This window comes from Molossus molossus, unplaced genomic scaffold (genome assembly GCF_014108415.1).
Source record: "Molossus molossus isolate mMolMol1 unplaced genomic scaffold, mMolMol1.p scaffold_m16_p_2, whole genome shotgun sequence".
Taxonomy (NCBI): domain Eukaryota; kingdom Metazoa; phylum Chordata; class Mammalia; order Chiroptera; family Molossidae; genus Molossus; species Molossus molossus.
Window position 1 is genome coordinate 23,323,154 of NW_023425355.1, and position 18,040 is coordinate 23,341,193.

Sequence of the window (18,040 nt, forward strand, 5' to 3'; positions counted from 1 at the left end):
TTCTTCTTTATTGATTTTAGAGAGAGAGGAAGGGAGAGAGAGAGAAACATCGATGAGAGAGAACATTGACTGGCCGCCTCCTGCATGTCCCCACTGGGGATCTGGCCCACAACCTGGGCATGTGCCCTGACTGGGAATCGAACCAGCGACCTCGGTGCATGGGACGATGCTCAGCCACTGAGTCACACCGGCCAGGCAGAGTAACCTTTTTTAAGTGTACATTTCATCAACCTCTTCTGCTTATAAGCCCTTCAGTCTTTTTCCACTACTCTTAGGGTGAAACCTAAACTTATCTAGAAGGCCTTGCCTATGAACCTCATCCCCTCTTTTAATTCATTGTTTGGTTATTAGGCAAAAAAGACTTACGGTATAATGAGATGATAGTACCCTGATAAAGTCTTGTTTTGTTTTTTTATGGACTGATTTCAGTGGTAAAGAACTTAGATAATCATTGCAGTCATATCCTCTAATTACTTTAGCTTGCGTTGCCAATCTTTTATCTGTGGGCATGTAGTAATCCTATTAGTATCTGCAATCAGTTAATAAATAAGAAGAATGTAATCATCAGGTTACTATACCCTTCTAAGCACGTTTTATGTGTCCTGTAACCCTACTACGAAGCAGAGCTGCTAGCCACGACAGCAGTAATGCGGAATGGACTCTGATGACTCCAGCATTATGACCTCAGCACTGATCTGGTGACAACCTGCATTCAGTTTGGGTGAAAGTTGGTGGCTTTGTATATGTATACACCTGTGGACTTCACACATTACACTTGTTCTGGGAAAACCCGGTCAAGTACAAGAATAACTAGGGCAGATCGTGTAGTCCCATTAAGTGTAGGAATAGAGTTCACGGAACATTGGTCCACGATCACAAAAATCTTGCTCAAGAAGGCTGACATTCCTTTAATATAACTTTATGACAACTCTACCTCCATGTATTTCATTCTTGCCAGTTAGCATATGAGCGAAAGCACTCAAATTGTTTATCAATCATATGATCTTTCCACATCTTGTTAAGGATATAAATACCAGGAGTGAGGGCTTGTTAGTAAAGTTGCCATTAAGTGATCGCTCAGATAGAAGCATTTTTTTTTTTATCCTCACCCGAGGACATTTTTGCATTTATCTTCAGAGAGAGTGAGAGGGAGAGAGGGAGGAAGAGAGAGAGAGACACATCGAGTGGCTGCCACCCGCATGACCCAACCAGGGCCGGGGACAAACTGCAACCGAGGTACGTGCCCTTAGCGGGAACCGAACCCAGGTCTCTCTGGTCCGCAGGCCGACACTCTAACCGCTGAGCCAAACCGGCCAGGGAGATAGAAGCATTTTTGAATGCTTGTTGAAGAAGCAGGTGGTTGTCTTGATGTGAAATAAACAGTGCTTGTTTCTCACACCTGGTTTTTGCAGAACTTTGGCAATATTGAATATAGTTGAGTTCTAGGTGTTTGTTCTCTGTGAGTTTAAAAAACAGTATCAATTACTATATCTCAAAACTGGACACAGAAAAGCATACTTAAAATATTAAATTTGGCAACTTTGTCATTTCAGATTAAGAGTAAATTGAGACTTTGTCCTTTCTAGTCTTAGTCAACGTGTCTATCTTTTCCACAGCCCTTATTTTTTCACAATTGTACTAAGTATTTTATTTAAATTTTTTTTTTCTTTTTTGGTTTTAGAGAAGAAGAGAGAGGGAGAGAGAGAGAGAAACATCGATGAGAGAGAACATGGATTGGCCGCCTCCTGCACGCCCCCCACTGGGGATCGGGCCCACAACCTGGGCATGTGCCCTGACCGGGAATAGAACCGGGGACCTCCTGGTGCCTGGGTCGACGCTCAACCACTGAGCCACACCGGCCGGGCTACTAATTTATTTTTAAGGCTTCCTATTGTAATATTTAAGTAGCCTCCTTTCACAGAGTCCCTTTTCACCACTACTGTTCTAATTCCAAGGTGAAAGAAAAAGGCACTGCATACATTGGACAAGGGCAAACATTCGTATAGGTTGTCATGAAGTGACTTAGCAGCAATTGAAGGATGTGGCAAGCTTTTTTTGTTGAGGACAATACCTGTTACAGCCGCTTACATAAAATCATCAGGGGAGGACAGTTTTGTATAGCCAACCTCAAGTGAGTGAAAACTTGACCCATTAAAATTATTCCAGTTCATGCCTGGCCGGTGTGGCTCAGTGGATTGAACATCCTCCCATGGCCTGAGAGGTCCCTGTTGGATTCTGGGTCAGGGCACTTGCCTGGGTTGTGGGCTCGATCCCCAGTAGGGGGCGAGCAGGAGGCAGCTGATTGACGTTACTTCTCTCACTTCTATGTTTCTATCTCTTTGTCCCTTCCTCTCTCTCTAAAACATCAATAAAAACATATTTAAAAAAAAAAAAAGAATAAAAAATAAATTAAAATTATTCCAGTTCAAGGTGTAGCTGAGTGAGGTTTCTTTTATTGCAAGGGAAACAAATGAGCTTGAATAAAAGATTCTTCGTGATGAGAACAAAGTATTGCAACAAGCCTGTATCCAGCTCGGCTTTATAGAAGCTTCAGCTTGCTTATATACTTCCCAATCCTGGCCTTGAGCTAAGACTGTCAACAAGAGTAGGAGCTTTCAGTTTGTTTTTTAGCCTTTGATTTTAAAATTCACACATGCGATTTGCTGCAGGCAGAATAGCAGCTGCAGAAGACACCGAGGGGGGAAAGAACTGTAATTCTTCATGGGTGGTTTGACTGTCCACTGCTGGTGGTTTGCTGGGCAGGCTCTAGAATTTTTTTTAGTGCAAATCATTTTTCAGAAGATTACAAACTTCGTCTTCTTCCTCCTTTACCCCAGCTATCTTTGGTGCCATGCTCTCCAGAGGTATTAGTAAGTTTTATGTTTTAAAGAAGGTTCCATTTCTTTATTTTTAAAACATGCATTCAGAATGAGGTTTTCAGGCTGAAAACATTTGCAAAGGTGAGCCCCGACACGGAAATATGTTTAGTGAAGTATTTAGAGTGAAATATTTATGTGGTTTATTTATTTTTTCCTTTATTGATTTTAGAGAGAAAGGGAGGGGAGGAAGAGGGAGAGAGGGATAGAAACATCGATGGGAGAGAACATCGATTGGCCGCCTCCTGCATGCCCCCCACTGGGGATCGGGCCCACAACCTGGGCATGTGCCCTGACCGGGAATCGAACCAGCGACCTCTTGGTGCATGGGTCGACGCTCAACCACTGAGCCACACTGGCTGGGCTATTTATGTGGTTTATAGAGCAGTGTTTCATGATTTCCAATGGAAGTTCCTCTGCTCTTAGCATCAGTTCAGACCATTGATGAATCCAGTCTAGAAATACTCACCGTCCCTTTATCCCCAAGGGCACGCGTTCGAGGAGCAGCGAAGGAGCTTGTGAGCGCATGCTGAGGATGTGCCTTCTTACCTTTCACTTAATACTTATTCTAGTGAAATTTTCTTTTTAACATTTTTTTTTTTCCCTTTCAGCAATGAGTCGTTTTCTAACAGATTTTTCTTGTCATTATAGGAAATTCTTATTTGGGTGCCATTACCACATATTTTTTGCAAAGGCCTAAGAAGCCCACAGTGATGAGCTTTTGCTGCTGCTGTTATATGAACACATTTGCTCCGTTCTCATGCGCGGCGTTCATATAGAATGAAACTATTAACTTATAAACGCACTTGAGAAAGAATATAACTGGGCCTGTTGTTCAGGCTGCTTGTAATGTCCTTTTCTTTTTACATATGCTTTCTGGATGAGTCACTTTAATGCTGTGCGCCTCAGCTGACAGTAATTCTTCAACTAAATATATTCAGTTACAGAAAATTACAGGGTACTTATAATCACGTTTGGGCCTATTCACATGTAGACTTGCCGGAGTAAATTTTGACTTGGCCTTTCTCGGAACAAAGATGGAGGAAGTGCCTGGTTACTTTGTCAATGGGTAAAATTAATAGAAATATTTAACTTAGAGGGGAAAAAACCCCTCAGGTTGCTGGAAAAGCTTTTATATTTATGTAAAATTACAAAGGCTGCACGTGGTCTGGACAGTGTCATTGGAGCACTTTTTTTTTTTTTAATTTTAAATTCATATCGGTTTTCTTATATATCTTTCCATTGAAACATCTCACTTCAAATACATTTTTTAATCCTCACCCGAGGATATGCTTTTATTGAGAAAGGAAAGAGGAGGAAGAGAGAGAGAAACATTGATGTGAGAGAAAAACATCAATTGGTGTCCACCCATTTGTGCTCTGACTGGGGATCGAACCTGCAAACCATTTATGTGCCCTGACCTGGAATCAAACCCACAACCTTTCGGTGTACAGGATGATGCTCCAACCAACTGAGCCACCTGGCCAGGGCGTATTTTCAACTTTAATTTCTTTAAAATTATGAATTAGTCAGCCGGTGTGGCTCAGTGGTTGAGCACTAAGAGGTCGCTGGTTCGATTCCCGGTCAAGGCACATGCCCAGGTTGTGGGCCCGATCCCCAGTGCGGGGCATGCAGGAGGCGGCCAATCGATGTTCTCTCTCATCAATGTGTCTGTCTCTCTCTCCCTCTCACTTCCCCTCTCTCTAAAATCGATAAAGGAAAGAAATTATGAATTAGAGCAAATCAGTCATTTAAAATATTTTGAATGAGGCCACTGTCATATATTTGGTTGAAGCCAGGAAAAATCTACAGTTAAACCTTTGTTCTTGAGCAATTCCATTCTCAACCAAGTTGTTCACTGGCAAAATGCCTTGATGAACAAAACTTCCGTTCTCACCCTACAACCGTTCTGTGCTGATACTTGTACGATCAGTCACACATCTCTCCGGTGACAGACGAAGAAGAGAATGCGTGAGTATGAGTCAGTTTACTGCTCAACCGCACATTGTCAACATCTCAGGAAATTGTGCTGTGAATATTTTTATGTTTTGTGTTGTTTTTTGCTTTTGTGCGTCTGGAACAGATGAATTCAGTTTACATGATTTCTAATGGGATAACATGATTTGGTTTTTGAACAAGTCGCTTTTTGAGCAGCCTTCCGCAATGAATTAAGCTGGAGAACCGAGGTTCCCCTGTACATGTATATTTTTCAACCGAAATAAGGAGATAAATAAGATTTGTGGGGGAAAGTTTCTCCCTACATATAGCTCAAGAGTATACTGAACTTAAAAGGTTATTTATGGAGTACAGGAAGAAAGCTATAATAAAGAACCTGATAGCTATAATTTAATTTTTTAGTGTTATAATTTAGATTCAGTAATTCAGTAGCAGATGTAAAAAATGAAATGAGAGGGGAAAAAATTAAAGTGCCACCAGAATGACTAATCAGTCATTGAAAATGCCTGTGGTGGGAATTTACTCAGATAGAAAATGTTTGCACTGTCATTAAAGACTCCCTAATTTATATTAGGGAACTAATATAATGACAGGCACAGAACTGTACCCTAAGACTGAGGCTATGCAGGAGACATGCATTGTTAACCCCTTTGCTATTTAAATGTTCTTAGAACTCCATGTACACTCCCCTCCTTCTTAAAAGTTTCTCTCACCCTGGTCGGTGTGCTCAGCGGTTAGAGCGTCAGCCTGCGGACCAGGGAGTCCCGGGTTCCATTCCAGCCAAGGGCACGTACCTCATTTGTGGTTGGTCCCCAACGCTGGTTGGGGTCGTGCGGGTGGCAATCAATCTATGTTTCCCTCTCTTTCTGTCTCTCTCCCACATCGATGTTTCCCTCTCTTTCTGTCTCTCTCCCTCCTGTTCTATCTGAAGATAAATGTAAAAATATCCTTGGGCGAGGATTAAACAAAAGAAAATTTCTCTCTCTCTCTCTCTCTCTCTCTCTCTCTCACACACACACACACACACACTCACACTCAAGAAATATTAGAAGTAATGTAGGTTAGGACCTAATAAAATAGTTAACTAATCAACATTCATTGACTCCCAATTCTTTTTTTATTTATTTTTTAATTTTTTATTTTTTTGGTACGCGCCCTTAGCGGGACCCGAACCCGGGACTCTCTGGTCCGCAGGCCAACGCTCCAACTGCTGAGCCAAACCGGCCAGGGCGACTCCCAGTTCTTGAGATTGAACCAGATATATCCAAGGCAAATAATCAGGCATGTTAATTCTTTTGTAACACTTAAAAAAACCTGTTATCTTTTAGACCAGTCTAGAAACCCAAAATACCTAACTTTTAAATGTCTCTACAGAAATACAGACTACAGGTTCTCATTTCCAGAAATCTTCTTTTAATGTAGAACTTCCTAGTATCTCTAATAAATTAGCTGCTCATTTGTATAATTGTCACAGGTTCGCAGACCTAAACTTTCATGTACCCTGTAAAACCTACAAAGAGAACACAATCTAAGTTCAGTTCTCTTGATTAGAAAGAAGACCTATATCAAGTTCAATCAAGCCATAAAATGGTAGCAAGCAGGGAATGCCTTAGTTGTCCAGGTACATCTAAATTGTCGTTTATTTATTGGTGGCACATAGACAGTAGGGATTTGTCTGTTGTAAATTATGGTGGGGGGGAAATGATAGTGAAATATGACATGAATATTTATAGATTATCTATTATATACCAGGTGTAGCAATAGAAACTTTTGTTTATCAAGTCATTTAACTCGAATGACTGCCATTTTTTTTTTTTTAATTTTTTTTTTAATTTTTTTTTAATCCTCACTCGAGGACATTTTTCCATTTTTTGTTCAGATAGAGTGGGAGGGAGAGGGAGGGAGAGAAACATCGACGTGAAAGGGACACATCGAGTGGCTGCCACCCACACAACCAACCAGGGCCGGGGACTAACTGCAACCGAGGTACATGCCCTTAGCGGGAACCGAACCCGGGTCTCTCTAGACCACAGGCCGACGCTCTAACCGCTGAGCCAAATTGGCCAGGGCCGAATGACTGCCTTTTAAGGAAGGGATTATTATCTTCATTTTGCGAATGGGAAAATGACAACCCCGATTGGTTGAGTGAGTGGCTCAAGGTAACCCAACTAGTAATTGGTATGGCAGAAATTAGAATCTAGGTCCATCTGGCACCTAAGACCACGCCTATTCCCCTGTATAAGTAATATGCCTTTGTGCCAATGGATACCGATTGCATTTCAGCAGCCTAGCCTTCCAGGCACTAGAGACACTAGTTTACCTTTACAGTGTCCTGAGAAGACGTCATGTGGCTCGAGTCATACCCCTGCTTTAGAGTAGTACATACCTCGTAGAGTTTTTGTGAGCACTGAATGAAATAATAGATAAAACTACTTAGAAAAATCTCTAGCACAGCCCGGCCGTGTGTGTGGCTCAGTGGATTGAGCATCGTCCCATGGACTGAGAGGTCCTGGTTTGATTCCCGGTCAGGGCACATGCCCGGGTTGCAGGCTCGATCCCCAGTAGGGGGCGTGCAGGAGGCAGCTGATTGATGTTTCTCTCTCACATGGATGTTTCTATCTTTTTGTCCCTTCCTCTCTCTCTAAAAAATCATTTAAAAAAAAAAACGATGTGTAGCACAAAGTAAGGACTCAGTAATTGTTAGTTACTGCTTACGAGGTGGTGCAATGACTAACCCTGTCTTCGAAGAACTAGTGGAAGCAACTGGGTGTCTGTAGCCTGGGAAGATTAAGAAGACGCTAGTGGCACCTTCCCTGGAAAATAGGGAGTAGACTTCCTCAGTGTGGCTACAAGGCAAAATGAGGTCCGATCTGATAGATTAAAAAAAAATTTTTTTTTTCAAGTAGGCTGGTGTTGATTATAAGTGAACGAATTTTTTTTAGCTTTATCCACTGTCAAAAAGGGAGTAAGCCACTTAGGATTGAGTGAATCCTCTGTTCTGGATCTAGTTTATGCGCCACCTTAGATTCACTGGGCACCCTTCGATGGCACCCCCACCTCCAGGCCTGGGCCTCTTGTCTTGCTCCCCAGCTGGAGTAGGAAATTCACACCCCTCGGAAGAGACTTTCCCCAGAGAGAGAATAGGAAGCGAGAAGGGACCAGCAGTCGAACTGCTCACCGCCTCTAACCAGCTCTTCCAAGTTGTAGTTGTGTCGTTTGTCTTATCTGGAGGCCGAAACGGACTGCGTGGTTAGTGGGGCCCAGTGCAAAATGAAAACGCAGGGTCCCTTTTAATAATTCATTGAGAATTTTAAAATGGTGACAACAAAGCATTAAAGTAACTTACGTTCTCGTACTTGCTTTCTTCCCTTTTCCCTCAGGCCCAGTTCCCTGGCAGGACCCCCCCCCCCCAATACAGTCTTCACAAGAGGCTGTGTCTTAGGCTCTGTTTTCTAGGAACCTAGTGTGGGGACTAAAAAAGAATTAATACTTTTTCTCCCACCTTCTAAATTCTTCTGGCTGAGCTAATGATCAAATTAACAGGGGCAGATGAACGGGAGAAAATCCAATGTTTCAGACATGAGCATGGGGAATTCAGGTGAACATAAAAATTCCAAAGACAGGGAGGCGACGCTGGGTGTGTAAGACATTTTGGACAAAGGAGAAAAGAGGGGGTAGGGTCTTAGATTTCAGAAGCGAGAATGAGCGACTACCAGGTAGTTGAGGAAAAACAGAGCACGCGTGGTGGGGAAATCCTTTCAGAGCAGCCCAGAGACAGTAGGGAATGGGTTACCGAGCTAAAATGTGTTTTTATTGATTTTAGAGAGACAGGAAGGGAGAGGGAGAGAGAGAGAAACCTCGATGTGAGAGAGAAACATTAATCTCTTGCCTCGTACGAACCCAGACCAACCAGGGATCGAACCTGCAACCTGGGGTGTGTATCCTGGCCGGGAATCGAACCTGAGACCCTTCGGTGCACGGGAAGATGCTCCAGCCAAATGGGCTACACTGGCCAGGGCTCAAGCCCTTTTGTTTACCGTACTTAATTCAAATTGGGGCAAGGCACCGTCCTAAAATCACTATCCTGGAGCAGATTTTCTGTCTGCATCTCATGGGTAGGAAGATGGGGACCAAAGGTTCTTTCTGCGTCTTATTTCTTAAAAATCAGCTTAAAATCAGTATCCCAGCCCTGGCCAGTTTGGCTCAGCAGTTAGAGCATTGGCCCATGGACTGAAGGGCCATGGGTTTGATTCCTGGTCAAGGGCACATACCTGAGTAGCAGGTTCGATCCCTGACCTTGGATGGGTCATGCAGGAAGCAACCAATTGATGTGTCTCTCTCACATCAATGTTTCTCTCTCTCCCTCCCTCCCTCCCTCCCTTCCACTCTATCTAAAAATCAATTTAAAAAAATATCCTCAGGTGAGGATTAACAACAACAAAAAAGAATAAAATCAGTATCCAAAAAAGGGTAGCTTCTGGGTGGCAAAACTGGTTTCCTTCAGTAGACTGACACTGTGTAACCTGAGTTTTTGGAACTGGAGAGGAAGGTACCACAATTCCACCAATTTAAAGGTAGACATTTTCTATATATTTGTTGGTTCAATGCAACCACAAATATGCAAGTGGCTAAAATCCTTGGATTATTCCAGCTCCGGTATTTTAGTCTTTTGTTCGGCATAGTATTAATAATTCATTAGAGGGGAAGAATAAAGGAGCTTAATAAAGAATGGTGTTCCTTCTCTTTCTTATCTCAGTTCCTCCCTTTCTCATTTGTCTAAGCGATACCATTGTAAATTAACCCACTTATTAATTAACTGGGAAGGAGCAAAGGGAAAATAGACGCATGCCTAGTGAAGTCTGGGTGACACGGGGAAGGTATTCTCCTGTCAGTCACACCTGGGAACAGGTCGTTGGCCAGAGCAGGCGTGGCCACTGCAAGAGCAGGAAGATTTCAGATATTTGATCCTCTAAACACAGGAGTTTGCTCTTACACACTGGGCTCCTGGCTCTCTTGTTGCAGGGGGCGTGCCCCCCTGCATTCGCCCACATGGCTCATGGCCACGTGGACCCCACGCACAGTGGGCTGACGCACTGCGACTGGCCTGATGCTGGGCCAAAGCAGCTCCACCCTGGAAGGGCAGCTCTGGACACTGGCTTTGCTTCTAGCTCTGCTGAATCCCCAGCTGCACCTCTTCCAGGACTGGCTCAAGGGAAATGGGACTTTAGAAACACAGGGATGTAATTCCATGCAAATAAAAATCACTCATCCTCCCGGATGAGTCTCAGAAAATTCTTTTCTCAAGATGTTGTAATAACCCAACCCCCAGTACCCAGTGGGGAAAGGGATCCCCCACTTCCACCCCTGGATACCCTACTTCCACCAATAACATAAGCATCTCCTGCAACCCTGCCTCCTCTACATATAATTAGACAAACGTCAGCTTTCTCCTGGCTTTTCCATACTCATGTTGTAATTGACACAGTAACTTCCAGTCCTGACTGCCTCTCACCGCTGCATGCACGTTCAGTTGCAAAAATGGGTATGCATTTCCATCTGAACCAAAGCTTCTTGAAATATGCATGTTCATTCAACAAACCTTTTTATAATTAATTAATTTATTTATTTTATCCTCACCTGAGGGCACTTTTACATTTATCTTCAGACAGAGTGGGAGGGAGAGAGAGAGAGAGAGACAGAAACATCAGTGCAAGACAGAGACATCAACTGCCTGCCACCCACACGACCCCAACCGGGGCCGAGGACAAACCACAACCGAGGTACGTGCCCTTGGCTGGAACCGAACCCGGGACTGCCTGGTCCACAGGCCAACGCTCTAACCGCTGAGCCAAGCCAGCCAGGGCTCAATCAACAAACATTTATTGAGGACCACATATGTCAAGTACTGAGGGAAAAGCAAAGAATTAGATACGGATCTCACCATCAAGTAGCTTGAGGTTCTAGAGTGGAGACCATGTTTATGTACAGGAAGCAAAAATCATTCCCATTCAAGTGGAAGGTGGGGCGTGGAAGATCACTTAAACAGAAGTGCCCGTGAATGCTGGAGAGTTTGGACCAGAGCTCTGGAGGGCCTTCTAGAGGATTAGGGATTCGACGTGTGAAATTGAGGAGGAGAGGTGTCTGGAAAGCAGTGTTTTATTGAGAATTTCACTTTAGGGTATAAAGCAATTTTACTGCATTAAAAATATCGCCCCTTGTTCCAACGAACTATATCGAGACTTCTGTGTGCATAGCAACTTGCTGGGACTCTTTCTGTATTGAACAATCAAAAGATGAATCCTGGCCCAGCTGGTTTGGCTCAGTGGTTAGAGCGTCGGCCCGCGGACCAGAGAGTCCCGGGTTCGGTTCCCGCTAAGGGCACGCACCTCAGTTGCAATTTGTCCTCGACCTCAGTTGGGGTCGTGTGGGTGGCAACCACTTGATGTGTCTCTCTCCCATCGATGTTTCTCACTCTCTTCCTCCCTCTCTCCCTCCTACTCTACCTGAAGATAAATGCAAAAATGTCCTCGGGTGAGGATAAAAAATAAATAAATAAAAAGATGAATCCTCCTCCTCATCTTCTTTTTACTACTGGAGTTACTATTGCTTTTAGTAGGAAGCTTACTATTTTGACCTAAACCTGGCCTGGGGCACATTTTGTTTATTGCAGAAAGTTATCGTGAGTTTATTTCTTCAATGCAGCCTAAATGACATCAACAACAACTTGTCATTTTTACATCTTCAGTTTTTCAATAGAACAAATGGGCAAGGAGAAACCTTGAGAATAATTGGCAAGAATTAAACAAACAAACAAAACAACAAATGAAAAAATTTCTGTTTTCAAGTCAGAGAGAATGATCTCCTCCACAGCAAACTCAACCTTTAAATACAGCAAGCAGTGGTCGCTAAGCCATTAGCAAATTTTTGGCAAGACAAAATTCTGTTAGACTTCTTCAAGAATAATGTCCAAGGTGGGAATGCAGACTGGTGCAGCCACCATGGAAAACAATATGGTGTTACCTCAAAAAATTAAAAATTGAACTGCCATTTGACCCAGTGATCCCACTTCTAGGAATATACCCTACAAAGCCTGAAACACTAATCAGAATATATGTACCCCCATGTTCATAGCAGCACTATTTACAATAGCTAAGATCTGGAAACAGCCCAAGTGTCCATCAGTAGACAAATGGATAAAAAAGCAGTGGTACATATACACAATGGAGTACTATGAAGTACTATGCAGCTGTAAGAAAGAAAGATTTCTTATCCTTTGAGACGACATGAAGAGACCTGGAGAGTATTATCCTAAGCGAAACAAGCCAAGCAGAGAAAGACAAATATCACATGATCTCACTTAATTTGTGGAATATAATGAACATAACAGTCTGAGGATCAGGGTAGTTCCAGAGACGTGGAAGTGGGGTACAGACTGACTATCCCCAGAAGAGGGGGTGGGGGGGAGAGATCAACCACAGAACTTATATGCATGTGTGCATGAACAGTGGACATGGACAACAAAGCTGGGGACAGGGCGGAGAGGGTGGGGGAGGGGGTATCAGTGGGGGAAAAAGGAGAAACATCTGTAACAAAAATAAATTAATTAATTAAATTTTTTAAAAAGTTCCAAGCTTTTCAGATCTAAACAAATGGAAATAAATTGGACAGAAGTATTTCAACTGACAGATTAATAAGGCGGGGGGGGGGGGGGAATGGTCTTTAGCGTTGGTGCTTGATTTTTTAGTCTCTTGAACTCCCAGGTATATTTAAGGCAATTTCTCCTCATTGAGTCATAAAGGTATGTAGTCAGTGTGAGGAGTTTGTGTCAGGAGAATTTGGCCAGAATTGGCCAGGGGATTGATTTTTGTCAGTATGATTGAATTTTACATTGTAATTCTGATATGTGTCAGAATGAGACTGAAATTTACTCAAAAAATAATTGTAATATAGTTCTATTTCTGTTTCTCTAGTTCTTTAATGAAAACAAAACAAAACAGTCCAACCACTGTGGCTCAGTGGTTGAGCGTTGACCCATGCACCAAGAGGTCCCCAGTTCGATTCCCGGTCAGGGCACATGCCCAGGTTGTGGGCCCGATCCCCAGTGGGGGGCATGCAGGAGGCGGCCAGTTGATGTTCTCTCTCATTGATGTTTCTATCTTTCTCTCCCTCTCCCTTCCTCTCTCTAAAACCAATAAAGGAAAAAAAAATTAAAACAAAACAGTGTATCAGAGGTCTGGATTTAAGATCCAAGGTCACAGCCTACCTATCACGTTCTAATACCTACCTTGTCTTTTCAAGTAGAACCTTGCAAAATGCCATTGATATTGATGGAAATGTCTTCATGCATAATTGGTTGTCATGCAACAATAGAGTATCTATAAAGTAGTATTCTTTTTTCAAAGAAGTACCTCTGTGAAAAGAAGGCATCATGAGAGATCTGGAAAGTGTATTTAAGAACAGTTTGAATACAATACTGAAAATTATTGGTTGTCAATGATGAGAGGGGAATAAAAAGTGCAGAGAATGTCAGGGGTAATTAACGCAAGTGATGATAGTGTTTGAAGTCTTGCTGAAGGTGTGTGGGTATGTATGAGCATATGTGTTTGCTGGGTTTTGCTCGAAATCCTCTTTACGCATGCGTCAACAGTTATTGTTCACATCTCTAGGAGTATGAAAAGAATTTTTCACATTCTCTATGAGAATGGAGCTTTCGCCATAGATGTTGGTTTATAAAAACTAGGGTGTTTCAACAAAAGAAAAATATTTGATTCTTTTGTATAATTTAACCTTAAATCATTTAGATAGCCAAGAACAGGCATTAATAAAATAAGATCTCTTTGAACCTTAGTTTCTCTTTAATCTTCAAATTAGATTTTAAAGAATGAAATATTAGGAATTCCATCAATAAATTTAAATAGAAATAGATTCATTTGAACTAATGGCTGAATAAAATGGTGACATTCTCATATTAAACCTGATGATTTGGTATATTATATTACACATTTTCTCTTATTTCATGGAGAGTAGAATTTTTATGAGCAGTATTTCAGAAAAATGTGAGTTGACTTCATAGAACTCTTTTCCACATTAAGAAAAAAAAATAACCGATACTGTTTTCTTTTAGTCTTTTTCTGCACTACCTGGTAAAATATTCTAAAGCATTTGCATATTCTTCTTCAGTTTCAGCTCAAATTCTCAAGAGCAATCTTGCAGCGATGGAACAGCAAATTCTTCATCTGGAACGTGACATCGAGAAATTTCCCCAAATGGAAAATCAACACGATAAGTTCGTGGAAAAGATGACGATATCCTTTATTGAAGCATTTTGTTTATTTGTTAGTTTATGTCTGTACGCGTGTGTGTGTGTCTGCCTGTCTGTGTGTCTGCCTGTCTGTGTGTCTGCCTGTATATTTACTATCCGGTTAGTTCTAAACTTAGTCTGTTCACACTGTCTGGATGAATTTGTGTATAGGCGGTTTTTATATTAGCAGTATAAATTTTAGTTCATAGTGTTTTGAACCAGGTAGAGTAGCCAAGGGAACAATTATGTGAGAAAACAGTGCCATTTCTCAAAGAAGAATTTCATTTGAAGGCCACAAGATGCAAGGTAAGTCTTATGAGGCTTGATTAGTCCTAAAACAAAACAGAGACTCTCCTTTTATAACCATTTGGTTAAAGGAAATGATCAACAGGAGAAAATTAGTTTTCGTCAGGACTTTTTGATGTTTCTTTCTTATGTGCGCGCGTCTTTTTCTGAGAACACACATACATTTTCAAGGGCAATCGGAGGGTGACTAATATCCGTAGACTAAAAGGATTGCGAAGGATAAAATGGATGCGTGGATGGACGAATAGATGGATTGATCAGGAGGTTATATATTTAAATAGATTATAGTAGCTATCTATGAACCATTAAGCATTTCCTGATAAAGAAATGGTTTTAAACTTCCATTTTACATATGGTATATTCATCGAAATTACAGGAATAAATGAAAGGAGAACTTGAGAAATAGCATTTAGCCTGAATTGTTTAATGTTAAATCTGGTGTCTAAAGATAAACTACATTAGAGCTGTTTTTTATTTTGTTTTTTTTTCTCTTTGGGTTTTCAGAAGTTAAAGCCATATCCTCCTACTCGGGGTTTAAGTACATATCTTGAACTGCAGATTGATTCACTAGTTTATATCTCAAGAGGGAATAAATACTGTAAATTCTTTATCTGATAATAAGGAAATTCCTTCAGCAACTATATGGCAGTCACCCTGTTTCAAGGTTAAATCTCTTGCTTTTTTCTGCTCTGATATGCTCTCTTTCCTTCCCAATTTGTAAGTTCCAGTACTGAACGTGAATGACTTGGGAATGGCAGTTGAGATTTACGTGAAAAAAAATTGTCTTTCATTCTCGGTTTTATGGTTCATGTATGAAAGCTGTGTTTTGTGTGGTTCTTTAGTGATGCGGAGTCCATGCATAAATAGGGATATTGTAAACAAGTTGTGGGTGATTGGAGGCAGGAAATCCTCACCAATAATCTTGGATTACGTAACTGCCCGTGTTGGGATCCATAATGTGAAGCTTTAACTTCAGTGCTGATTAGATGATTCTGGCAAATATGTTCCGTTGTCCTGTGGCTGAATACACCACCTCCATTTTCAACTTTTGAGTTTGGTTCTTGCATCAGATATTTCCATTTTATTCCTGATCCCCTTGTTCTTTTCAACAGTTCCTTCTACACTTGGCTTGTGGCCAAAGAACAGCGTGCACCATTGAGGAGTCTTTGTTGCTCATTTAGAAAAAGAAAAGTAATTTCAAACCCTCATGAACTTGGCCTGGGCTCTTTATTTTATTTCTCTCTTTATGCAGGTAATTAAGTTCTTTAAAATGAAAATCCAGAGCCTTCTGTATCTGTATGTTACAGATGAATGGTTATTCTTCATTTAAGGGGCACTAAAGTGTGACTATTTGTCTACAAGGGGATTGAAAATGATATTAAAATGTATGGGGCTGTAACTTCGCATATCGTATTAAAAAAAAACAAATAAAATATAGAGCAATTTATTTTAGAGAAAAAATTAGAAAAATTGAGTTGAGTTGGTTAAAAACTCCAAATTAATGAATTACAATGATAGAACTATTACTCAAATTATTCTTTTTTGGGAAAACTCCATGGTCTACCACTGAGAGCTTTGGACTTCTGGAAAATGACAAACAAAATGCATAATCATCATATGTATGAATGTTGGATAAATTCTGGTGCCCACTTAATATTTTTCTGCTGTTCTGGCAGATTTCAAACAGAAGGATATTTTAATTTTTTTTTTCTTTATCGATTTTAGAGAGAGAGGAAGTGAGAGGGAGAGAGAGACAGAAACATTGATGAGAGAGAACATCGACTGGCCGCCTCCTGCACGCCCCCCACTGGGGATCGGGCCCACAACCTGGGCATGTGCCCTGACCAGGAATTGAACCGGCGACCTCTTGGTGCGTGGGTTGATGCTCAACCACTGAGCCACACCAGCTGGGCTGGAAGGATATTTTATTGTGGGATATTTGATTCTGTTTTATTTTTTTTTAATTTTTTTTATCATCCTCACCCGAGGACATTTTTCCATTTTTTGTTCAGGTAGAGTGGGAGGGAGAGAGAGGAAGAGAGAGAGAGAGAAACATCGATGTGAAAGGGACACATCGAGTGGTCGCCACCCGCACAACCAACCAGGGCCGGGGACAAACTGCAACCAAGGTACATGCCCTTAGCGGGAACCGAACCCGGGTCTCTCCGGACCACAGGCTGATGCTCTAACCGCTGAGCCAAACCAGCCAGGGCTATTTGATTCTGTTTTAAAATCAGGGCCCTGATTCTCTTTCTAGTACAGGATTCTTTGTCCTGGATGATCTCCCCATTGTTTCTGTCCACTGCCAATACATTGCGAGGATTCAGGTCACCGACCCTTTACGTTGAAAAACTACAAGCACAAGTATGGGAGTAGTTTCCCTTGAAAGTAACCTTACCGACTTAAGCAGTCATCTCGTTATAAGCACCGTGAGTTCAAAAACTGGATAACACTGCCACGCCTCTGGGCTTTTAGAAAAACATCAGTGCTATAGTTAGCAACAGTGCGCAATGACCAGGGCACATACAGGGTGAATATACAGATTGGATGTTCACCAAACCTCCAGGTAGGGCGAAAGTCCCATCGCCAGCCAGCTATGTTCACCCTTACTCTTTCAACAGTATTCATTAAACACTTATAATATGCTAGGCATTGCCAGGCCATGAAAATACAACATTGCACAATATAGAAAACTTGACCTCTGCCTGCAGACAGGCAGGCATCTTGCTGTCCTCACGGCCGAGATCACGTCTGATGGACTAATTTCTCTATGCCTCGCACAATGTGCAGCGCCTAATAACATGTAGATGCTGCGTAAGTTGTGTTGAGTCACAGAATATTAGGGCCAGAGACAATGGAGATGACCTTGTCCAATCTCTGACTTTTACTTAGTACTTCAAAAAGGGATATTGTTAAACAGTAGTAGGTTGTGCTTGCAGTTACCAAATTTGTCTTCATATAAATCTTCTGAGGTACTTGAGTAACACTGAGTCCCTGTTTTCGAGCATGCGTGTAAAGTGGAATGAGTTTTAGAAGGGGTAATCCACACCTTTATAAAGTCAATGTCAAAAAAATGGAACAACAAGAGAACGAAACCTTTCCTGTGAATGGCGGGGCCTGGGCTATTTCCTGCCTCCTGAAGAATAGCCAGTGGCGCCCTGGCCGGTTTGGCTCAGCGGTTGGAGCATCAGCCTGTGGACCAGAGAGTCCTGGGTTCGGTTCCCGCTAGGGGCACGTACCAAAAAGAAAAAAAAAGAATAGCCAGTGGCTTTACTTACAGATGTTTCTCCTTTTTCCCCCCAGACACCCTCCTCCTCCCTATCCCCTCCCTCCCCCAGTGGCTTTAGAAGGAAGCTGCTCGCCTCTGTCTCCCTTTCTCTACCCCCAAGTTGGTTGCTTATTCTGAATGTGGGGGAGGAAGAAATTTTCCTCTACCCATCTAGGTTCTCCCAGCTGATCTGATAAATAAATGGACATGTAATAGATTAACAAGAGAAAAATAACCAAATTTAATTTCATATGTACATATGGGAACCCCACATACTTGAGAGGTTTCGAGACAGAAAGAGGAATGAGGTCTGTATGGCATCTAGAGCCAAGG

General features: G+C 41.9%; 1 protein-coding gene across 1 annotated transcript in view; it reads left to right on the top strand.

The window, feature by feature from the left end:
* DIAPH2 (diaphanous related formin 2) overlaps positions 1-18,040 on the top strand; it is a 924,489-nt gene that overhangs the window by 579,023 nt on the left and 327,426 nt on the right. Inside the window, exon 23 of the mRNA XM_036270453.1 lies at positions 14,013-14,137. Within this exon, the coding sequence (XP_036126346.1) occupies positions 14,013-14,137 (125 nt within the window). The remainder of the gene's footprint in view (positions 1-14,012; positions 14,138-18,040) is intronic.